This window comes from Notechis scutatus, chromosome 2 (assembly GCF_049901735.1).
Source record: "Notechis scutatus isolate UNSWTSFEM ecotype Mainland chromosome 2, rNotScu1.2, whole genome shotgun sequence".
Taxonomy (NCBI): domain Eukaryota; kingdom Metazoa; phylum Chordata; class Lepidosauria; order Squamata; family Elapidae; genus Notechis; species Notechis scutatus.
In genome coordinates, this window is record NC_142010.1 from 205,077,113 (window position 1) to 205,102,395 (window position 25,283).

Consider the following 25,283-nt stretch of genomic DNA (forward strand, 5'->3'; position numbering starts at 1 on the left):
CAAGTGGATTATCCTTGTTGCTAGAACTAAACAATCCTATCTTATTTGGGAGCAATCTCTTTATGATTTATGTAAAATGTACTTTGGAGGTTTATCTAATTTGTTCGGAGCAATAAAACCAAGAGCATACATACCAGCTTCTTCCAGCCTTAAATATATCAGTGCTCTACCAAGGACTGAACATATTGTGAGATCAGAACACAGAAAATACTTTGGATATATGAAAAGTCTCAAATGGAAAGTATGTTTATTTATAATTTCATGTGTTTCTACGTCTATTCTGAAAAATACCAACAATTATTGGTAAATAATGAAAATGAATATAAAAATTAAGCTGGCTTTGGAGAAGGAAGTTACGATGCAGTAACAAATGCACGGACAAGTTTTTAAACTGAGTAGCACCTTAACACTTCCTTTCTCTTCCAGAACTACATATTTTCAATATGAAAGAGCCACTGCTATCACATACAATGATTGCTGGAGAAAGGATTTATTTTTTATCACTCTCTCACCATAGCACATATTAGTTCAAAACTCTTATACCTTTGTAATGGCTAGCTCTCTTTCATTAGGGTGGTGGATAGGACATGAGGGAATCTAGAAGTTCCCAGCATCATTAGTGCATCACACAGCACTCCAAAGATATGTATAACCTGCAAGTTATTTTCCCCTCTCCTTAATACATGGAAGATAAATTTAAATTCTCCCTGAGTGACTGACATAAACCCTACAATTAAGGTATTAAATATAAAATCCTATAAATCCTGTTGTTTTCAAAGGAGTTTATGGCTGATACCCTTCCTGGATTATGTCATTTAACCTGAGCCACTGCCATACCATGGAGTCATAATTTTAAATTATCAATAAAGTAGGGTAAGAATAAAAGAACTTTTCTATTAAATATAGAAGCTTTCACTTATATGTTGTGTTTGTGACAAAGTAACATGGGACAGCAACTAGATGTCCTCCAAACAGTTTTTGATTTCACCTGCTAACAAGCACAACCAGAATGGCTAACATAAGACATTCTGATAGTCTAAAACAAGTGTCAGTCAAACTCAAGGACGCGGGCCGGACCTGCGTGCTTAGATCTGGCCTGCAGGGCCACCCTGGAAACAGCAAAGGATCAGCCCGCGATGCCTCTGCAGCAAAAACGGACCATGGGTGGGGGTCTCTTGTGGCCTTCCCAAACTCCATTTTTGCTGGTAGAGAGTTGCAGGAGGCTGTTGCAGCTGAAAACGGAACTCAGAAACCTGTTTTCTCTGGCAGGGCGCTAAGGTCACCACAGGCACCCCCAACACAAGTGACGTCAAGCGGGCCACACCTGGCCATGCCCTCCCCACCCGAGATAAAACACAACCCTGATGCGGCCCTCAATGAAATTGAGTTTGACACTCCTGATCTAAAACATCAAATTTCCTACTCCTGCATGCTATTTAAAAATAGTTACACATCTCACTAACTAGAAAACCATCCAATTTTACCTTTAAAACTGCCTGTTCTCTCCATTTGTTTGGGGGTGCTATTTGCAAACTGAGGCTTCAACATCTGATCTTTGAAATGATTTTGCTGTTTGATGATCTCAGTCCTTTCCTTGCCTTCAGAAGTTCCCAGATCATGGTTCATATTTTCATCTGTCTGCTCCTCATACATGCTACCATTCTTACAGTAGCAGGGTCCAGTATCATAATAGGCTTCTTTGAAAAAATCATGTTCTTGACAAAAAAAGAACTGATGGGCATTTTCACACCGAAATCTTTTGGACTCATTGAGATAGTTCAAATAAAAATAATATTTAGCCAAAACGCCATCACTATGGCTGAAATCTTTGCTGCAAAATGATTTCTCATGACCATCCCATTTAATAGTTGCAGTGGGGAACTCTTTAGCACCATCTGCTGGTTTGAGACCAGTTGCAGAAATATTATCATTGATAGCACCTTGCTCATTTTTGGAGATGATACAAGGCTTATGTATTACCTGATCATCACTGATCTGGGATGGCCCAACTAGCAAAACACAGTCACCATTGCTCTTATTCGTGCCTTTAGGACTGGGATTCAAAGAGTCCGAGCCCTCTTTGTAAGTATTATTTTCTGAAGGCTTCAGTAATGAACTCACGGAACTGCTCTTAATTTCCAATGGATAGTCCAAAGGAGATGTTAATTCTGTATCTTTTTGATATGTAGCTTTCTTAAAATTGACATCCTGTTCTCCGATATATTTCCTCCCTTTAAAAATCTTGTCCATTTCCAGCATTTGCTGTAATTTAGATTCATTTCTCTGGTCTGAGGCTCTCTCTAGTGGTTGAATATCTGACATCTGATCCCTCAACATATCTTCTTGTACTGTAAATTTAGAAAGAAAATTGATATTTCCATTTTTAGACTCTTCATGGTTGCTTTTTATGGAATTTTGTGTTCCACTAAAATCTTCATATTTTGGGGTCTGTGTAAAATTCTTGCATTTATATTCTTGAATTTGCAAGGTTTCTATTCCTGGATTCCATTTTTCACAACTGCCAGGCATTATTTTGAAGACAAATTCCTCTTCCAGCATTGGCGAACTGAAATATTTCATAATGGTTGGATTGTCAAAGTTAGCACTATCACCAAGGTTTTTATAATTTTTGCTGTCCATAGTTGGCCACTTTAAATTATTTGTTGTCCTATTTGTCCATTCTTCATCTGAACTGTCACTGAGTGGAGCCCAAAAATAGTTTTCATTGTTATACTTGGCTGCCTGGATAGAATCTGAAATTATGTTTGCAGGACGTGATGTATTATTATTTACCAATGTCCCAGGAGTTTCTTGTTCAAAATTCTCTGAATTATTTACAAAGGCTACAGAACTGTTAAAAATATTTGCATGTAATAGCTTTGGATCAAAAGTGTCAGGCTTTTTATCTTTGCCCCTGTTATTTTGAACCATCTTTTTAAATATGCAGTGATCTAAGACAGATTGACGACTATCCCCAATGGAAGACTGATCAAGAAACAATTCTGTCCAATTTACATCTTTGAGTTTTTGAATCTCGGGGATGCTACGTTCCCTATGTAGTTCATTATCTAATTTTGAAATACATTTATTCCTTAAGCATTTTCTTTCTAAAAGTCCAGCTGTAGCTCTTGCTGTTTCTTCATTTCTTAGAGAGGTCACTTCAGAGAGCTTCCAAATGGTTGAATGCTTGTTTCCATTTACTGTTTTGCTGGGTTCGTCAAAGCCCATCTTACTATTAGTTGTAAAATTTAGCGAACAACTTCTAGACTGTATGGAATTGTTATTATCTGCTGAATAAGGCATTTTTTTCTCCATAGCAAGTTATAGGAGTAAATGGTACAGAGATTTCATGAACAGTATCAGCAACAGATAGGTGTTGTACTTTCTGAGATAGATATTCCATCTGTAAAAATAAAAAGTGCATATGAAAGCTGTTTTATCTGAAGATGAAAACTACTCTGAGCCTAAAGAGCTAAACGTTGGAGGTCTCAAATCTTGTCTCCCATAAATCCTTTCAATTTACATACCCTGGCCTAACTTATTTAACTTAATTTATTATTTTAGGTAGTCATATGTACAACGTTTCAGAAACAAAAAAAAAAATAGTGCTGCTAAATCCACAAATAGTACTTAAAGGAATCTGCTATAAAAAAACCTTCGAAGGAGAAGATAATCTTGTGATATATCACAAGTTGAACTGCTGGTCGGAGATCACAAGAGGAATCAAATATACAACAGCTGAGCTTGCATAGTTCCTTTTCAATTCAGCTTTTACTTGGACTTACTTTTTGGCTTTCTGGAAATTCCAAGCTAAATTCAGTAGCTTAAGAAAAATTTCAACCTTCTGCTTCCCTTCATTCACAAAATAGCATATTTCCTGCCATCTCATGCAAAGATAAGCAATTAGTTTCCCCAGGAGTGAAGAAGTTGAGGATTTCACTTAGTGCTGTACATCAGTGGTCCCCAACCTTTTTTGTACCAGGGACCAGTTTCAAGCACAAACACTTTTTCAAGGACCGGGGGAGAATCCGAGTTTGGTGGTTTGCTTGCAGACGTTTCATTACCTGACTAGGTAACATCTGATGTTGTTACCTAGTCGGGTAATAAAACGTCTGCCAGCAAACCACCAAGTTCAGGAGCGCCTCGGCCCTGCCTCCCTCAGCCCCATCCCTCAGGTGTCTCCCTCCCTCCTCAGGTGTCTGCCTCGTTCCTCTCTCAGTCGCTCTCTCTCTGCTCCACCAGCCCAGGAAGAAACTGCTTCAAAGAAGCCGGGGGTGGGGGTGGCTTTCCTGTCACCGCAGCTCCTCCGAAGCGCCCGTTTACCCCCACCCCACCCGCCGCGCGCGCGTTCAACCCAGTGCTCCGTTCTGCCTGCCTGCCTGCCTTCGCTTCAGAGCAGCTTCGGCTGATAAAAAGAGGCGAATAGTTATTATTCTCAGCCGAAGCTGCTCCGAAACGAAGGCAGGCAGGCAGGCAGGCAGAACGGAGCACTGAATTGAAGCACGCGCGGGCAGGCGGGGTGGGGGTAAACTGGCGCTCGGAGGAGCTGCGGCGACAGGAAAAGCCCCCGGCTTCTTTGAAGCAGTTTCTTCCTGGGCTGGTGGAGCAGCGAGAGAGCGACTAAGAGAGGAACAGGCGGGAGGAAATCGAAGCTGCTGAGCCAGAGAGCAGGACAGGCTTCGGTTGCTTCCTCCCTCCCCTTCTTTCATTTGTGTCCTTGATCCCCGATCCCAGCAGCATTCACCGAAGGCGAAGAAAGCCGCCATTTTTTTTTCTTTGCGGCCCGGTACAGAGTGCTCCACGGACCGGGACCGGTCCGCGGCCCGGTGGTTGAGGACCCCTGCTGTACATGACAAACTACAAGTCACCTCAATGTTGGCAGAAACTGACAGAATGCCTGCCATTTACATCACTCAGAATCCGAGAGGGAGATAAATGACAAAACATATCACACCGTGATGTAAACTTCACTGATTTTATACTTATGTTGTGACATTGCACACAAATACCTAAGGGTCACCGTTTGTGTTGTAATGTCATGATACACATTTTGTTTGTTGAAGAAACCTCCAGATGCTGCAGACTCCTATGGCTGAGAAGTCCATTAATATGAGACTGAGGTTTTACTTGCACATTCACAGCAGGTATTGATACTAATATTTCACACAATTATATTCAGTTCAAACTAATAAGGCTGTACCTCTCAGAAGTTAAAATAGCAGAATTATAATCTCTGCAAAATACTATAAATCTTCATGTTGTTTACATAAAACAATGAACTTCATCTTCCTGAACCAATGGACACATATGGAATAAATATTTTCAAAGCTCTTACAAAATAATGCAAATGGATGTGGCCACTTATGCATTTTGAAAAAATGGGATGGAGAAACTTAGCAGCAAACTGTAGTAAAGTCTTCAAAAATCATTCAAAATAATTTAGCCAACAAGTGCAGGACAGAGATTTCCAGTCACAAAGTTGCTGAAACAAAGCACAACAAAATATAAAATTTTAAATTGTTCAGTTTTTTAGAGAAGCAGGAGTAATAAATGAGTAAGCAATAGCCAAGCTGATTAAGGATTAAAAGAGCAAAATTCTAGCTAGAAGCATCTATAAGAGAACAAATAAAGACGGCAGTCACACCTGTGTGATTAAAACTTCAAGATTTTGTGTGTGTGACACATCTGACTGAATCAACAGAACACCCTGTTGTCACACATGAAATCAATTTGTCATCATTTAACAAGACAGAACCAGTGGTATCTGAACAAGCCCTGATAACACAAAAATGACAAGCATATGGCGATATCATGATGCAAATATTGAACTTCTATACATGCACCCTTGTCTTCCTTTCTGCTTCTTTTACACAGCAGCTGTAGAAGCAGAATAGAGATAAGCAGCGAAAAAGGCACGCTTTCTGCCCTGTTCTCTTGTCAGCTCCCATATGGAATGATAGTTTTGGAGGTTGAAGAATTCAGGATGCAAATGTGAATATTCCTGAGACCAGGATCCTGACTTGAGAAATAAGTAGATTTTAAAACTATTGATTCGGGACAGAACATAAAACATACTAACTCTAACTTTGCCAATTTTAAGTCTCCATTTTACATCAGGGAGAAAACATCTTACAAAGCACCCAAATGTTATTTCTCAGAATCACAGAGTGTGATAACACAGTATTCTTATGCCATGCCAGCTCCTTCTAATTTACCAGAAAAAGGGGCAAGACTTGAGGTGTCAGTTTGATATAGAGCCAGTCAAGTGGTTAAGGTACCTAGCTAGAAAGCAGGAGACCATGAGTTCAAGTCTTGCCTTAGCCAGTTTGGGTGGTTTGGGGCCAGTCTCTCAGCCTAACCCACTAGACAGGGTTGTTGTTGTGAGGAAAATAGGATTAGGTGTTGGGTGTGAGGTTTTTTTGAAGGGTATAAATAAAATAAATGTTTCTCTGGAATTCTTTATGCAGGACTTGGGAAGGGGAGAGAATTTCATTCATTCAGAATAACAAGATGGAAAGGATCTTACATGTCATCTAGTCTAACCCCCGCCCAAGCAGGAGGCCCCATACCATTTCTGACAGATAACATTTAGCAGCCTAGTTCGGATTTCGGCCCGACAACCTCTACAAACCTCTCTCTCCAACCACGAGCCTGGACTACGGGTAGTAAAACCCACCTCCTCCATTGCTACGTAGCATCCTCCTAACCAAGTTCCGAAAGGAAGGAAACTGCGAGCCTCCCTTGCGCGGCAGCGGGCAAAGTTTTGCTTGCGCGGCTGGATTGCAGTTTTCGCTGGGCCCTCAAGAAAATTACAGATTTGGCCGACCTCTTTCTCTCTCTCTCCCCCTTTGGAAGAAAAGAGTAAAGAAGAGGCGCCAAAGATGAAGGCGCCGCTGGGAAGTTCTCTTTTAACACCAGCGGTAGGAAATGTGTACTCCGGCCATCCCCGTGGCAACCGAGGGTGGAGCCAGCTGCTGGGGGAAAAGGGTGGAGATGCCGGCTCCGTTCTCCGCTGCTGAGAGTGTCTGAACCGGGTCTCCTTCCCGTATATTTTCACATTTTTCCTCGTCCTCTTTCTCCTCCGAACCCGGACCCTGGAAATCCAATCCCTGAGCCCGCCAAATGACCTAGATTGGTGGTTGTAATTCAACACCACATTAACCAGTCCCGATATATCTGACTTTATCCTAAGGACAACGATAAACGTATCAGATGATTTTGTGAGCGTGCGTTTCAATGGGTTTTCCACCGTCCTGCGTTATCTCCTTATCCTACTCCAAGGTTAACTTCAGACCAACAATCAAGTATGCAATACCCCAGTCAAGAAACTGTCAAGGAGCCGTCAATAATTAGCCCAACCGAAGAATCTCTAAGACCGCCCTTACCCATACAGGCAAGACACCAGAATATAAACTGACAAAAAAAGCTCATTCCTTAACAGCACAGATGATGTTACCTAGTTAGGGTAATGAAACGTTTGCAAGAAAACAAGCAGAGAGGACCAAGGACACCTCTTCCCCGCTTACCCTTTTTCAACTCCTAGAAACTTTCTTCAAAATAAATGGGCTCTAGGAACAAACAAAACTTTCTTTGCGTGAGCACACAGTTGCACTAGGGGGCGCTGTCGGATTCAGAGAGAGAGAGAGGTGGGGACGACGACCTTTTTCTGACCGCGGGAAAGTTCAGAAGGAATTGCGCTGCGTTCTCCCTCGTCGCGCCTCCTGCGCAAGCTTGGCTCCGAATGGCGGAACGCACGCAATTTGCGCAGAGAAGCTTCCCTGCACCTGCAGCTTTAGACTTTGGAAACCCAAGAAGGAGCGCGATCCCATGCAAGATTGGGATTTGATTCCCGTTTCCCTCCGTTGACTCGTTGCTGCCTTAGAATGATAATGACATAAATGCCATTTGGAGATGGGGGGGGAGGGGGGTGAATGATTGGACTTTTTATTGATTAAAAGTGGGTTGTATCAACTGTCATCAGATAAATTTAGTGCCAGGTGCCAAGCTATATAAAAGTGTATTAGCCTGGGGTATTTGGCCGCCTGGCTATGAAGAAAAGGTCAGCAAAGCGGACATTCTAGGTTTCCTTTATTATTTACTAAAATTAAGCCAAAATGAGGAAGGGAAGTTGAGGTGTGGAAACCTTGAACAGTTGTTTGATTAGCTCATCCTAAAGGCACTACTGTTTCCTGTCCTCTCCAAACAGAAGAATCTTGCAAGTAAAACAAACACTTCATTCTCATGCCCTCTTAATGGAAGCAAAAATATTTCTCCCATAATGTGGCTTTGTCTTTATTTCCAATTAAAATTCCATTCTGTTGTCCTGCTTACTCTGAAACTGCCTCTTTACAACGTTTATCAAGTTTCTTTTTGTACTTCAGTTTTGTCAACTATTTAAAAAACCTCTTTAACAGACCTTTGATTTCTTCAGTAAGCTTGCTTTTGACTTCTACGAAAGTTTAAATACTGTTTTAATGTCCCACTAGTGTTTATTATAAACTGCTTAATGTTTGTTATATTCATAATATAGAATATTCTTAAACAGAGCTAGTCCTCCCTTTTGCTTTCCAAATAAACTGCATTGCCAATCAGTTGGCTAGAAATACTTACATTGTTGTCCTGGAAAATACTAGGCTGCAGAAAAGTGACATCCTTTGAACAAGATGCTTTTTACATTCATAAGTGTCCAGTATGTCACATTTGTCATGATGCCATCACATAAATTGCACATTATGTGTACAGGTAGTCCTGAACTGACAACCACAATTGAGTTTTAAAATTTCTGTTGTTAAGTGAGGCATTTGTTAAGTGAGTTTTGCCCCATTTTATGACCTTTCTTGCCAACGTTATTAAGTGAATCACTGCAGTTGATAAGTTAGTAACCTGGTTGTTAAGTGAATCTGGCTTCCCCATTAACTTTGCTTATCAAAAGGTCGCAAAAGGTGATCACATGATCTTGGACACAGCAAGTCATACATATGAACCAGTTGCCAAGCAACTGAATTTTGATCACATGATCATGAGGATGCTGCAAAGGTCATAACTGTGAAAAATGGTTGTAGGTCACATTTTTCAGTGCCATAGCAACTGAACAGTCACTAAATGAACTGGTGTAAGTCGAGGACTATATATGTAAACCATAAAACCATTATAATACAAGTTATATCACTTGCTACCTTTTCACTCTCATAAGTACATCGGATATAAAGATTATGTCACTGATTTGTACCGGTATTTACCAACTAGATAAGAATTCCAATGTGGTATGTTTAAAGTGTTGAACAAGGCTGGAGTGACCCAAGTTCAAATCTTACCTAGTTCTGGTAGATTCCAGCATTGGAACTTCACTGGATTATCTAAGACCACTCAGTATATCTCAGTCCACACTTCATCACAGGCTCATTGTTGTGGACAAAAGTGTCATACATGTAACACTTATCAACCCCAATTGTGAATATCAACTCCGTTGCTACATGATTCAGTCATAAAGGGAAACATCAAGGGGCCATGCCTGACTTATAACATCTGTTCATCAGTCTATGTGGGTCATTAAATGTGATATCATGTGACTGTGGGATACTGATTGTTGTAAATACATCCCAAACTGTGATCATGAGATGGTGGAAATTGGGCTGCATTGACCAGAACTCTGAGGACCGATTATAAGTCTTCTTTTTCAGCAATATCATATTTAAATATATTTAAGCAGGAGACTTAAAAGACTTAAATGGAGGCTTTTTTCAATATATTTTTATTAGGGAGTCTTATCATTACATTAACATATAAAACAATCAAGATGTGGACATAGAAATGTTAAATTCACTTTACAAAGATAAGGCTCAAGTTTACAGGTACATTTCCCACCCTACCCATGCCAGGAATTCTTGCCCATTTGCATTTCAGAGAAATAATCCCTATTTAATTCTTCCCAGAGTTTGTTTATAAATATTAAACAAATCACAAAATATATGTCAAGTACAGTTCTACAATATAGTCTAAGCACAAACAGAAATACATAATACTGCACCTACGAACTCTTCACATGCCATCTCTGTTACTTCCAGTTCTGCAGACAAGACTCTTCTGGTTTATGTACATATTCTTCAGTCTTTTCTCATTTCTGTGTCTAGAATCTAGAAAAAAGCCCTCACAATTTGATTGATATATCTCTATCCCTTCATGTACATGCACGTGCCATTCACTGTATACATATCCTTATTGCACATATTCTCTGAGGTAATTAGTTCCTCAAACAATTCAATCTTTCCCAGATCAAATTAACTAATACTAATAAAGGTTTTTAATGATTTTGGAGCAATAGTACATGGACGACTACATTTTAGAATCCAGAATCTATCATTAAAGAGCTTGGTATTTTATAAATACCCAGCAGACCAAGACAAGGGTTTGGATTTATTGCTATTATAATATTTGCAATATCTATATAGTCTACTTTTATAACTATGTATCTCTAAGATTACTGTCATTTTGGTTTTGGAAAACAACAATAGATGCCTCCTGACTGGATTCTTGATTCAGCTCAAAGTTGCAAAAAGGATTAAATATGCACCAAATAATATTTTTTGCAATGGAGTAATTAAGGAAGAGCTCAAAAACAGATTAAAGATAAAATGGTTTCAGTCACAAAACATTTCATATATTTACTATTAATTGAAAACATTGCCCTAAAAAACCTTTTAAATTTACTTTTTAGATGATGTAATACATGCAAGGGAAATTACCCAAGCCTTTCAACTAATCAATTATATAAAAAAAAAGAAATATAGTTTAAAACTTGTGCACTTAGCAATTGTGAGAACTCCAGAATACAAACTTTTTTAAATCAGGAGTTCATAATTTCTTCTACAATGCATACTTCTTTTTAATACAAATTACAAACACAATCTGAGTTTTAATTAAGCACATGGGAATTACACGGGAATTAGTTAGAAAGGTTTATATATTAGAAGGTAGATGAAATATGGATTAGGTTTGTTGCACTATTTTTAATAGGAAATGTAAATAAAAAAATATTTTAAAAGTTTTAAACTGAGTTTAAAATGTACTTTAAGTACTCCATACATTTACTTGATTATTTAAAATTTTTTTTTTATTAATTTGTAGTAATAGATAGCAATTCTAAAACTTTAATAGAACAAGAAACAAAAGGCTGTAATCTTATTCTCATTAATCTGGAACTAGGATCTAAACATATTTCAAAGGAAACAAGTATAGGACTCAGGGTAAACATCCTATTACTGGTGTAGTTAGGAAAGGGAAACAGTGAATTTTGTTTTATGAAATCCAGATTGGCTATTCGGTTTAGTTCTTCTGCTTCTACTTCCTTACATTTGAAAATTGGGCATGTGGAAATGTTGGTCTTCTCTAAATACACAAGATTTTAGTCACATCCTCTAAAAAGAGTTTGGAGTTACACAGGCACAAAATCTCCATCAAGACAACAAAGATAACAACACGCCACTGTCAAAAGAACACTTTTTATAAATAAATCATGTGCATCCATTGTTTACATCTGGTAAGAAAGCATGCTTAAAAATAATGCATGGAATTGTAACTCCGAGATTTATCATAATGAAAAATAATGAATATAATCAGAAACTAACTTTTTTCAGGTGTCTGAAATTCACAGAAGTTTTTCACAGAAACTTCCTCTATCTTTGGAAACAGGTTAATTTTTTAAATTGTTATGTATTTTAGTAAGCTTAGCTTTATCTTTTTTAAAAAAAAATTACCATTTCTCTGTAACTTACAATCATGTACACTAAAACAAAATCTCTAAATCTCCTGCAAAACTATACTTCCACTACTTTTCAAAGAACTTTCATGAGTGTATCAAAGTAAAATGCAAATTGCCATCTTGAGAAAATTATATCCCACTCTTTAGTTTCAGAACAACTTCTGTAATGTGATACTATACATTATACTGATCATGTATCTGCTTCTTAATATTAATGCAGGGATATGAAGAATATGCAGGACAGGTTCAACGGACAGGAAAGAATTCATAATCATTTCTGCATCCACTGATTCTTTTCTGCAAATACCCTTCCAAATATTCTATTCTGATTGTGCATACAGAAAAAAGCAATGTACAAAGAAAGGAGTAAGTATCTTCTCCCCTCATGGAAGTCTCACCTGCAAATCATGGTTCACCTGATTTGTCCTAATGTGTAGTTCCTCTTAAACTTGTTAATTGAAAAATTAGTCTTTCACTGCCATATATCAGACATATCTATCTTGCATTCCAATTATTCATCTTGTGCATATCTTGAAGAATATTAGTGTTTTTTTAAAAATGCTAAAATGCTTTAAAAATTCATGATATGTCCTTGTGCATTTATTCATCTGTACATTTAAATATTTTCAGAAATTGCATTTGCTAAAAATTTACCAAAATTTGTAAAGACATAAAAATATTTTTAAATGAAAAAATCAAACAAACAAAATTATAATAAAACCCGAGCAATATAGGCATTGGTTAGTAGATATTGTTTTACTAAGGAATATATTCAAAAGCATCGTCTTCTATTTGTAGTTAATGCTTAAAATTAGGACATCGTAGCTTGATATGATAGAAATGATAGTTTCTCTTCAGTAATTACTGATAAAAACAGGAAAGAAAATAAAAAAGACTGCTTTTTGGTTACTTAAAGGCCACTACTACATCAATTATTCAATTATGAAAAGTAAATGTAAGAATTTTGAAGTTATTGTCTATCAAAATAAAGAACCAATTGAAGATAACCTGCAGGATGTTTATGAGCACCTAAATACTGACCAAAATTCACTAGTTTTGAATATAGCCCTTAGTTTTGCACATTTTTTATGTTTAAGAGCTGCCAAACAAATGGCTAATGAAGTCTACTTTGCAGGCTATCCACTGTCTGAGAGGACAGTAATATTCAATGTGAAACTGCTGAAATTCTGGTGTTTGGCGGATTTCATGGAGGAAGGAGATGTCAAGATCTGATTCCAAAAGGACAAGTAGTAGAGGGAAAACCACAAGCAACACCCCAAGCCCAACAAAAAGAAGTCTGGAAAAACTCTTCACAGCAGAGTGTATCTTCAAGTTACCCATCAAAAAGTCATAGCTCCACCGAAGTGCTTTTCGAGCTTCCTTCAACTCTTCCTCCTCTGCAACCAAAAATGCATTTTCATCCGCCTCCAGTTCCTCAAATGAATCTGTATCTTCTTTCCCATTTTCTACCCTTGGGGAAGTTTGAAAGAGAAGATCTATCTCCTCATCATTAACAGGAGTTGGGAGCAAGCTGGTACTTGGATTGTACATCAATTCTGAAATCGTTAAAGGCTCCTCTTTGATTTTCTCACCCTCCTCAACCGAAAGATCTGAACCATCATCTGTTTCTTTAGTAGGAGAGCTTGATATCACAGGGAGTGAAATATCATCTTCCTTTGGCAGCTGGATTCCTGTAAAATAACACTTTTAGATTCTCAAACTTACATTTCAAGGAGATAAAACTATAGACAAAACAACTGTTTGCAATTTAATCATTAACTGATTTATATTAAGTGAAGGGGAATTCTTTACAGTTCAGCAAGTTAAATATAACTTGATACTATTATTCATTTTACTAAAAAAAAAATCCACTTTTTTTAAAAATAAAAATCTGCATTTTGTGCACCTGAAATGAAAATCTTCAGTTATTTCATTCTCATCAGTTCACAGAACTATATTCCATGATTCTGAAACCATGATAAATACTGTATTGCATTATCGGACACATGCATAATGTGTGTTTGCAGAAGGATGCATCATAATCTATTATCTATTAATAGATTATCGATAGCAGTAAATGAGAAAGTACAGCTTGATGAGAAATAGTAGTAATCATGTGATTCTATTTCTCAAGATACAATATTAATCAATATTAGAAGGATGTCATAAGTAACAAAATGCATAATAGTATGTAAGACAGTTTGATTAAATGAACTAACTGTTGGAAAAGGTTTTTCATTACTCCTAATATGATTAAATTACAAATTGCATCATTTGTATCATCTTTGCTTTATGATGCTAATATATAAATCATGCAGATAATAGTATAATTTGAATCAATTTGTGTAAACAGCAGTGTGCAAATAGCATAAATCACAGCAAATGATATTAATTGAATACAAAGTGATTATTCATACACATTTGTATCTAATGATAATCTGTGAAATTGATGTTTTGCTGCCTTAATATTTATGCTTATGCCATTTAGCTTCAAAGTGACCAGACTTTGAAAACTTTAAAGAGGTCTCTGAGTAAATGTGCAATAAAGACTATTTTTTTCTACAGTCTTCTAAAATTATACAACTCCATATAGACTCCAGTTTTATTTAATTACTTTTTTATGTGGGCAAACTGAAATGAGGTTTATTTTTCAATGCAAAGAACAGATAGGAATGAATATAAGCCTAAACTTAGAATTTAAAGATACTGTGCACATGAAACTTTCCTAATTCTATCTCCATAGCAAAAATCTTCTAAAGTAATTTGGGCTAAGAAACAGCAACAGACTCAATGAGTTCAGTGATCAGATGTATTTATTTATTCAAGATATCAGCAATATCCACACCTATGACAATCTGTTTTTAATTTAGTATTTTCCCTTGAATATCAGTTGTAAGACTGTTCACCTTGGATTAGATTTAGCTTGATTTTTGTACATCTATTCAAAATAAACTAAAACTGCATTTAATTCAACCAATTATGGCTTTAAAATCCGCTTTAATTGTTGTAACCCTAGATCATTCTGTTATCTTCCTCATTCATAGTATCAAGCTTCTAAAAGAAATGGTAGGATATTTACTTCAGGGCTGAAACAGGCAATAACCTCCTCTGACACTTGAATCATTAGCAGCACTGTTTGTGGATCCTGCCACACATAATTTGACATTAATTCTCATTTCTTCATGTTAAGATTCATAACACAAAGCGTCACTGGAATTAAAGAGCTTGGAAGAGGGCTTAACACTATTTATTTACTTAGACCTTTTAATTATTTCAAATTTGATTTATTTATTTATTTTTAAAAAATGTTACATGGTTTCAATGAATGTTAAGGTTTGTGTTAATTCTGTTTGTTATTTTAATGGCATTTCTAAGCCATTCTGGCTCATATAATAAATACAATCAATCAAAGTCAAGACAAGAGAGAAAATCAACAGCCTGGGGAAAAATTGAAGCTTCATATGAAAAGAGGACATTTTCACTATTTGAAGGTGATAGAGAATGATTCACAAAAATGTGTTTCATATAAAATAAAACAAGTGCTACAACAAACCATTTTGCAAATACAATTTACAACACAGGATGAGAAACTGGTAACAATCAAATAGAACAAATAGTAAAGCTGCAGACCTCATACCCTTACACCTCCCGTTAAATATTTGCAAGCTCACACAGTATCTGATTTACTATATGAAATAAATTAACTAGTTTTTACGTAGATTATTCTGATTTAAAGCTGTCAGTTATTTACTGAATCAATACTCCTGATATTGGGGGCATATCTGTCATGGACTATCAGGATAGGAAAATAATCTGTACACATCTACCAGCTCTGCCTTGGAAAATGAAAATTTACTTCAAATACTCTCCTGATAACTTCAACTGAATCTGATCCTAACATATAGCAAGAAGAAATAGGAAAAGTTCCAGTTTTATAGTCAGTAGAATCTTTTAGAATAGGTTGTATAATTGTAGAATGAATGGAAACATTATATACTAATGGGGGGGGAATCTAAAATTATTTGCAGTCACTGCATGTTACCTCTATTAATTAAGAAATAAGAGACGGTATAATGTTGTTTCAATATCTTCAAAAAGTATCTTTTAATTTAATAAGAATGGAGAACTAATAGTTTTAAAATTTCAATCTCAAGTGATATAACCACACATTTTGCTATCTATCCTAAATTCAGATTAAGTAATATTCCTACAGTTTTTAGTAGCTATTTCTAAACTATTAACATTAATTAAGATTAGAAATATGACCCTTATAAAAGCATGAATTATGATTGTGTCAGATCTAGTATTTAGTTTTCAGTTGATCAGTTTTATTCTTTATTACTTCATACTTGAAAAGGTGTGTGAATATGTATTGCATAGAATTTGATAAAATAGAAAATTGGGCAGCTTATTGCCTACTGGAGAAAGCTACGTTTTAAAAGATTATATCAGAATATTCTCTCATGTTACATTCATTGCCACCATACAAAATTGATTTTTTCTTTTACTTTAGCTATGTCACCACAATAATGGTGATGGTGATGATGATAGTGGTGGTAATGATGATGATAAAGACAAAAGATTAAAAGTATAGTGCATACAGAGCACATTAATACAACATAGTACAAAATTAAAATGGAACAAGACCGCTTTTTCAGTATGGACATGATTTTAAAACATAATATAAATTCATTTAAATTGCATTTTCGTCACATACAAATATGGAGGACAAAAGCTCAAAATGCTTTCAAAGGGCTCTTTAATAAAGTTTAGTAAAAATGGTCTCAAAATGGCTGCAGTCCTAAATTTAATTTCTCTGCATGCACATGCTCACAGAAAATTTTGCATACATACATACCCATCACGCTATTCTCTTTTGGGTTAAGCAATGTTTTGAAAAATCCAGAAAAAGAATAAGAGATAGTAAGCAAAATAAATTATATAGAGGAGATAAGAGGAAAATAAAGGAATCTGATTTATATCATTATCATTCATTATACTTCATATTTTTTTTATCCCAGCAAACATACACTACATTTATTTTTTATACTGTAATATCTCACCTCTATATTTTTTAAAGATTTCATCAATTCCATCTATTCAGGGTTTTCCTCTCAACCCAGTCGTCTCTAATATATTTCTTTTGGAATTCAATCGTCATTCATTCTATCTACAGCATAGGTGTCAAACTCGCAATGTCATGTTGCCGTCATGTGGTGTTATCGTGACATTTTCTCCCTTCGTGGAGCTGGGGTGGCACGTGACACATCCAGCCCACAGGCCGCCAATTTGACACCCCTGATGTACAGGACCAAAACTTCTCAAAATATTTCCTTCATATTGGTGATTCACCATTCAGCATGTGTTTATATTTTACCCTATTCTTGTTTTATAATACTTAACACTTAAGTTACTTGTTGCTACTGAATATAATTTACTTTTATATTTCTTTTAACATACTCTCTTATTTACATAGAACAAATTGTACTGTTTTAACTTCTTTTGTCATTTGTTCTGCACAACATATTTTTTACTATTGTTCTTACTTTTTTACTGCCTTAATTCTTTCCCCATCTTTAGTAAACAATCTGCCAAGATACATGTTCATCCATGTATCCTATTGCTCTTTTTTTCTATGCGCAACTTTAATTCACTTAATTTTGTTCACTTAATTTTGTCAAATTCAGCTACTTAGCCTTTGATATATTAAGTTTCAGATCCATTACTTTGGTTCACTAGCTAACATTTACAGCATGTCACCAGCTGCATTAAAATAGCAATAGCACCTAAACTTATACACCACTTTACAATGCTTTACATCCCTCTCTAAGTGGTTTACAGAGTCAGCATATTGCCCCTAACTACAATCTAGGTCCTCATTTTACTGACCTCAGAAGGATGGAAAGCTGAGTCAAACTTGAGCCGGTGAGATTCGAACTGCCAAACTGCTGGCTGCAGTACCACAGTCTAATCACTGCACCACCATGGCTCAAATGCTATTCATGTTTCCATTCAACATATGTCTAATATCACAAACATTTATTATACATTTAAATATAAATGGATTGAATAATCAAAAGAATATTATACATTTTGCCTTATTCATTATTCAATGTTGAACCATTCACTAGTGTTTCATTGATTCTATTTGTTTTACTTCCACCATTTACTGTTCTTATCATATACATCAACCAATATTCAGTTCAATATTTCTGCAAGATATCTCATAATTCTAGGCTGCTGACTTCATCATAAGTTTTTCTCAATCAACAAAATTCTGTAAGCTTTCTCACTATGCATACATTTTTCAATATTTTGTTAAATTGCATAAATCAATCTTCACATCTTATTCCAGGCATAAAGCCTCACTGCCCTTCACAAACTTTGGGGAGGAGGGGGACTCAGTGTATCAAGGTAGTTTGTAGCATCTCTGTAAACAAGATCATTGAGCATAAGTATTGCTAATAATGTTGAAGCTGAAATCTTACATCACTATGTCACACATATTAATAAGGTAATTCTATGAAAGTAGTGCACTGTGTGCCAGATCTTGATGTGATAAGTCTCACCCACCTTATTTCTGTATTAGTATATTGTAGTGAAATGAATGGGGTGTTACCACAGAGAAGTAGCTCTCAAGTAATTAGGTGTATGCCATAAAACTTGACAATTAAGATTCTAAAAAGAGCAAGTTTCTAAAAGGAAACCAAATAATGTAGTCCTTCAAATGACCCATGAGTATTAGATAATTTTGTGATACTATTCCCTGCAGGTTATATTTAGCCCCTATCAGCTCCTTCATCATCTCGACATAGGAATATTGGGTCCTGGATACATGTCAGAATGTCTTCCCATGTATTCTATTCATCCCCAACACTCAGCTTGGTATCTGAGAATCTATTTCAAATGTTTATATTGGCTGAAATACAGAAATTCTGTAAAAAGAACAGAACCTCTTCAATGTTGGTGAGTGATCTATAGAATACCATTACAACAGAACCAGCACTAAATGCATAAAGACATTGGGAAAGGACTAAGAACTGTTTTTGTGCTATGTTTGTTGTCTGCCTTTATAAGTGGTTGTTACAACGTACTGTCTCTATATTGTATTTTTACATTACTGGTGATTTATTTTTTATTAATTTTAATCTATTACTATAAAATTGATTTATAGTAAAATAGCCTGATTTCCATTAAAAACATGCTTAAAATATTTACAATGTTGATACTTCAGATAGTATTAAAATGATAGTTGTTAATGTAATTTTATTTTATTGAAGTGAAAATATTTTTGTGAAAATACCTTCATTTTTAGCATTAGGAATTCTATTTGCAAAAGACTAATACAGCAGAGGTTCTCAAATTCTGAAGAACCGCAGTGCCTTAAAATGATATTTTATTTAGCACCCTTCCCATGATCGAAATATATTTATTTATTTGTTTGTTTTGTTTCTTTTATTAATCAGATTTAGATGATAATCCATCTCACCAAATGTGACTCTGGGCACCATATAATAATCAAATAAAATGTCACATATTGTATATAAAAACAATCATATAAAGTAAATATGTAAAAATAAATGTTCACAATTAAAATCAAAATATACATATCGCAAGCATGGAGAGAATGAGTATATCCACCTCACTAGTATAGCCATTTGAACATATCCTCATGTTCTGAGGTATCCCCAGGCCTGATGACATAACCAGAACAATTTACAGAACATCAAAAGGAATGGAGCCAACTTAACCTTCAAAGAAGGAGAGTGTTCTACAAGGCTGTGCCACAGTAGAGAAGTGGGGCCTGCCTCCCTGGACCCACCAAATCTAAGTCTCTTGTAGGTGGTAACCATCACATGCCTTTTTGCCAGATCTACTGGGATAGGCTAGTCTGGGAGAGGCAGTTCCTCAGATAACCTGGTCCCATGCAATGAAGGGCATTACATATTAAAACCAGTACCCTGAGTGGATCCAGAAGCAAACTGGCAACCAATGCATCTTGCAGAGCAAAGGTGTGACATGTGATGTTCTAAAAACACATATAACTGCCTGTGCTGCCTAATTCTGAATCAGTTGATAAATGCTTTTACTGGGATTATAGATGAACAAGAAATAAATATACCATTTACTTTTAATAATTAAATTTTCCAGTAATCGGAAACTATGAGGTAGCACAGCCACCCATTTTGTGCTTCCAGAAACAAAATGAGAAGCATAATTCTACCAAGGTTTTGACCACAGTCCCACTTTCCACAACTCTGGTCAGGTTTTTAAAAATATTTGAGATCTTAAATACCCTGTTTGAGAACTGTTGGTGACTCAAGAGGATCCTGAGCCATAGTTTGAGGACCACTGCCAGATGTATTCTCACTTTCCTGAAAGAAAGATGTCCTAGAATTTATTTCAGAAAGCTTCCCTATCAGTAATAAAAATAGGCAATAACATTTCTGAGTATAATCCCTTTGGTCTTCCTCAGCTGAAGTATCACTTTTTTTTTCAATTTAACATAGTTTTTGTGAGGGTACTTGGGCATAATGATTCCCTAAGGATATCTATAAGTTTTAAGTGTCATGGAATTGTACTATCTATAATTCATAGATTCATACATGCCATGCATCTACTTCAAAGATGATAAAAACTAAATGTACATTTTCCTCAGTGTATTAAGTACTTGGCTAAATGATAACTCAATGTACAATTGAACTCCATCTGTTAGAAGGACATTCCTCACTGAATGCTTTGCTTTTCCTATGTTATCCTAGCCTCAGCTTCCCCAGCTGTTCTTTGTTTGCTCTTTTGAAATCCCAGTGCTATAATTTTCTATTCCCTATGTATTGACCCTTATTAATATACAAAAATATCAGAAGAAAGGGGGGCATCATCTTTTGAAATATTTAAATAAGCTAGGCAAAAATGAACTTACCAGCACTTTTAGCTGTGATCCTTGAGCCATGCCTCAGCAGACGAATGCACACATCTTTACTACAGTGGTTAACCATTCGCAAATGGATACTCCTCCGAGTATGGATTTTTACTAGGCATTTCACCATATTGACTAAAAGATGTATTTTCTATTTCAGCTTTAATGAACTAGCCACCCATACCAGCTGTGACCTTTACCAAGTTTCCACTGTGTCCAGCTTGGAAGAGTCCAGCTGAATGAATCAAATAACAGCTTCTAATTCGGCCAATAGAAATAGCCTACTAGAGCACAGAGTGAGTATCTATTTTTAAACCCTTCCAACTGGCTTATAATACACAAAGTAATTAACTGCAAATGCCAACTGTTCCCTTAACAGTTGTTAATTAACAGCTGCACTATATATACTAGTCTAAGCACTTCAACTGTTTACTGCATTGTAATGCAGACTACCAAAGCAGCAGACATAAAAGTTTGTGTGTGTGTGTGTGTGTGTGTGTATGTATATGTATATATGTGTATATATGTATGTATGTATGTGTGTATATATATATATACACACACACACATATATATATATATGAGTCAAACTAAGTCATTATGATTTTTATATGGAGATTTATTTTGTTTTCTAAATTTGAACCTACACTTTTAATTATCTGTAGAGATAATCTTGTTTAATTCAGTCTAATGACTGTAAAAGTTGAAGGTATAAATATTGAACTTGGCAGGATGGGTTCCGGTAGTTTCCAAGCCTGAGAGGCATTTTGTCTTAGTTCCAATCCCACTGAGTTTTCATTCATAAAAGCGGGAAGAAGAAACCCAGAGTTTGAATCCTAGAGCACAGATATAGAAAGCCTCTGACTTCTTTGCACTGGGGTAAACAATAATCTAATGTAGCCAAATTGTGGCTAGGAATCTTCTCCCAGATGTAAAAAAGACTTTAATTCAGAACCAAATGACTAAGATTTATTGGCAAGTTTGGACATGAAGCCTGGCCCTGATGTTGCTGCTTCTATATCTGCTATTGTAGTAAAACCTTGCACACATCTAGGAGTTACAAAATAGAAACAGTAGTAGTGTTTTTGCTCATGGTAATTGAACTGCACTATTCTAAATACACAGTAGACAGTAATCCTTTGGACCAACAGTTGATCTTCTGGTATTGTCCCCAAGGTTGACTAACTGAAAAGAGTGATTTATGACTAGCTTTCTCACTTACGAGTGCTGTAGTGTCCCCATGGCAATGTGAACACAGTCCAAGCACTTGGCTACCAGATTCCTTTTACAACAGATGCAGCATCCTGGGGGTCACGTGATCAACATGTTTGACATTCTCAGCCAGCTTCTGACAGGCAAAGTCAATGGGAGAATCCATATTCACTTAACAACTGTGACAAAAATGGTTGCAAAATCAGGCATGACTCATTTAACTGCATCATTTAGGGACGGAGGTGGGCAGTCTGCTACAACACGACAATTCCAGTGTACCTACAAAATCAAAAGTGATCTGAGGAGAAAACTGCATTAGAACACACTGCCATATAAATCCAAAGGAGTGTGTTAAGTCCTCTCCACAGAAAAAAATCTTTTATAAGAAACAAGAGATCAGAGCAATCGAAGGCAATTCCAAGAGACACATGATGGCAATATTCACAGGAATTATCTTGGTTCAAAGTTTTGAAACAAGGGGCGCTACATAAATCTCATGATGAGGAGAAAAAGTATTGGCAATTAATACACAATTTAATACTCAGACTGCAGAAATAAATACAACTGCAGAAGACAACATCAAATACACAGACTATTCCCAATTCCCACAGAGTATTACCAATACCGTTTTATTTCACAAAGCCAATAATCCATCCAAAGCCAAGAAAGAAGGAAGCCTTAATAAAATGTTTGATGATTTGGACAAGCACGGTCTATATTCCTCTAGTCTGATGCAATGATTTTATGTTTCATATTTCCACAGGTTACAAAAACATGGCAGTATTGTACAAGTAATCCTCGACTTACAACAGTTTATTTAGTGACCATTCAAAGTCAATGGCACTGAAAAAAGTGACTTAGGACCATTTTTCACACTTATGACCGTGGGGAGCATCCCCATGGTCACATGATCAAAATTCAGATGCTTAGCAACTAGTTTGCATTTATGATGGTTACAGTGTCCTGGGGACACATGATCCACTTTTGCGACCTTCTGACAAGCAAAGCCAATGGGGAATCCAGATTCGCTTAACAATTGTGTTACTAACTTAACATATGCAATGATTCACTTAACAATGGTGGCAAGAAAAGTTGAAAAATGGGGCAAACTCACTTAACAAATGTTTCACTTAACAACATAAATTTTGGGCTCAATTGTGGTCGTAACTCGAAGACTACCTGTTATGTCTTCACCAGGGCTGAAATGTGTGTCCTTCTGAAGGTTGCCAGATGTAAGCTAGATCTGGAAACAGACTCCACAAGGAATATTGCAAATCTGTTCTATTGATATAGATTATAGTAACATAATCTTGAAAGTGCTTTCACTTTCCTCCACATTATACAAAGAGTATCAGGATGGAGGCACTGTAATGTGTTCTTTCTTTCCTGGACTTATTTTTTGCTAAATCCTGCATTCCTTTTCCGGGGTCATTTTTGCGGTTCTCTACACAGGGCAGTATTTTGTGGGGGGGAGGGGGAAGGAAGAGGATGGTTGATTTAAGGCAAAATAGGCATATGAAGAATGGGGTCATGTGAAAGAGCGAACTCACCACCTTGAATGAGCAAGCATTACTCTCCCTCCTGGGATCCTAAGCTATGGCGATGCCTGGGAAAGAAGGTTAAGGACAGCCCCGCTTTCTTTTTCATTGAAGAGCATAGCCCATAAAATGGACCAGAAATCAAGTATGTGTATGGGTTGGTGAAAAAGAAGTCAAGCCAAAAGACAGGAGAGAAGTGAGCAAAGAGCGTCCAACACAAAAGCAAGGAGCAAGGAGGGGAGGAGAGAATGGCCAGGGTCTGCAAAAGAAGCCACCCAAACAAACAACAACCCAGGCATAGACCACAAACCAGCCTAGGGAGATGCCCTGTGAATGGGGGTGGAGGGAGAAAAAAAAAGGCCCATTTATTAGACTATAAAGCAGGGGTGTCCAACCTTGGCAACTTTAAGACTTGTGGACTTCAACTCCCAGAATTCCTCAGCCAGCTTTGCTGGCTGAGGAATTCTGGGAGTTGAAGTCCACAAGTCTTAAAGTTGCCAAGGTTGGACACCCCTGCTATAAAGGAATGAAAAAGGTTTTCATATGCAAATGGCTTAGCTGGCAACAAGAGATGAAGACCTGGGGAACAAGAAAATGCTCAAAGAGCTAGGAAAAAGTTGAGAGGAAAACAGCACTACAAACATATACACATGGAGACAGAAATTCCAAGATTAAGGAAGATAGAAATGGTTGTAAACTTGTACTAATGGGAAAACTAATGGGAAAAAGATAGGTAGAAGAAGATAGGTAGAAGAATTTAAGTATGAAATTAGAAGCAAGCATGGAATTAGCATTAAGATTAGGAATAAAAGAAAGAACTAATTTTATATAATAAAACAACTTTAATGGGTAAAAAACCTAAATGTAGCATTAGTCATCTGTACCAGATTAAGAAATGATTAAAAGTGAGGTGTGATACAGTAACCAGACATAAATAAAAGACCTGCATGAAAAAGAAAACATTTTTTAAAAACTTTTAAATCTGAACCTTAATCATCTTCACGTGAGAAGGTTTATATTCACACAATCTTCATTTTTTGTCAACCATATTCCTTTTTCCACTAATATACTAAAATAGTACATGCACTTACATGCATTTAGCTGTTACCACAGAGAGTTTGTGGTAACTCATTGTCATGTTGGGGACAATGCTCTTTATACTTATATTGTCAGAATGCTAACAATATAAGGATACTTTTAAAGTGGGAGAGTAACAAAGGAAAAGCTGGTCTTGGATTGACAAAAGGAAAATGCAGGGAACAGGTAGAATTATTTGAATATGTAGGTGTATAATTAATTCAGTATTGTCAATTACAGTTGACCAACTGGAAGCTATACATCTTGCAATAGAACTTAGCTGTATTGTTCTTTGAGAAGTTAGTAGAAGTTGGTAGCCACTGAGTTCCTGAATAGGAAATCTTGACAGCCACACCACACCACATGTACAGACACACATATCAACACTCACCAAGAGATCTGGGGGCACGAATACGGGAGGGAGTATCACGCGGAATGGAGAAAGAGCCAGATTTCCAAGTTGTAAGGCCTCCAGGAAGTACAGGGATAGGATCATGCTGCACCAGATGGGGACTGATAGCAGGATCTTCCCCTGACAGGGTATAAAAATAGCAGCAGCCATTACAGAAAAGATGCTACATTAAGAGCTTCTCAGTCACACTGCCAAAGAAAACCAATGAAGAATTAAGAACATGTAGCTAAGGAGACCTTCCCAGGTGCAATGTTGAGTGACAGAATTCAGTTACGTGAACTTCTACCATGTTTCTCACAAAATAAGGCCGGGCCTTTTTTTTTTTTTTTTACCCCCGAAAAATGGCTAGGCCGTCTTTTCGGGGGT

General features: G+C 36.5%; 2 protein-coding genes across 5 annotated transcripts in view; both read right to left on the reverse strand.

Moving 5' to 3' along the window:
• Positions 1-3,381, reverse strand: part of LOC113416787 (uncharacterized) — a 45,341-nt gene extending 41,960 nt beyond the window's left edge. For both annotated transcript variants that reach the window (XM_026674864.2, XM_087957850.1), the window contains exon 1: positions 1,485-3,381. In XM_026674864.2, coding sequence (XP_026530649.2) covers positions 1,485-3,315 — 1,831 coding nt within the window. In that variant the 5' untranslated portion in view covers positions 3,316-3,381. The remainder of the gene's footprint in view (positions 1-1,484) is intronic.
• Positions 3,382-9,735: 6,354 nt separating this feature from the next.
• FRMD3 (FERM domain containing 3) overlaps positions 9,736-25,283 on the reverse strand; it is an 85,446-nt gene continuing 69,898 nt past the window's right edge. For 2 of the 3 annotated variants that reach the window (XM_087957851.1, XM_087957853.1), the window contains 3 exons: positions 24,897-25,037; positions 16,617-16,631; positions 9,736-13,449 (listed from right to left, as the gene is read on the reverse strand). In XM_087957851.1, the coding sequence (XP_087813977.1) occupies positions 12,851-13,449; positions 16,617-16,631; positions 24,897-25,037 (755 nt within the window). In that variant the 3' untranslated portion in view covers positions 9,736-12,850. The remainder of the gene's footprint in view (positions 13,450-16,616; positions 16,632-24,896; positions 25,038-25,283) is intronic. The other variant, XM_087957852.1, reaches the window with a different exon arrangement.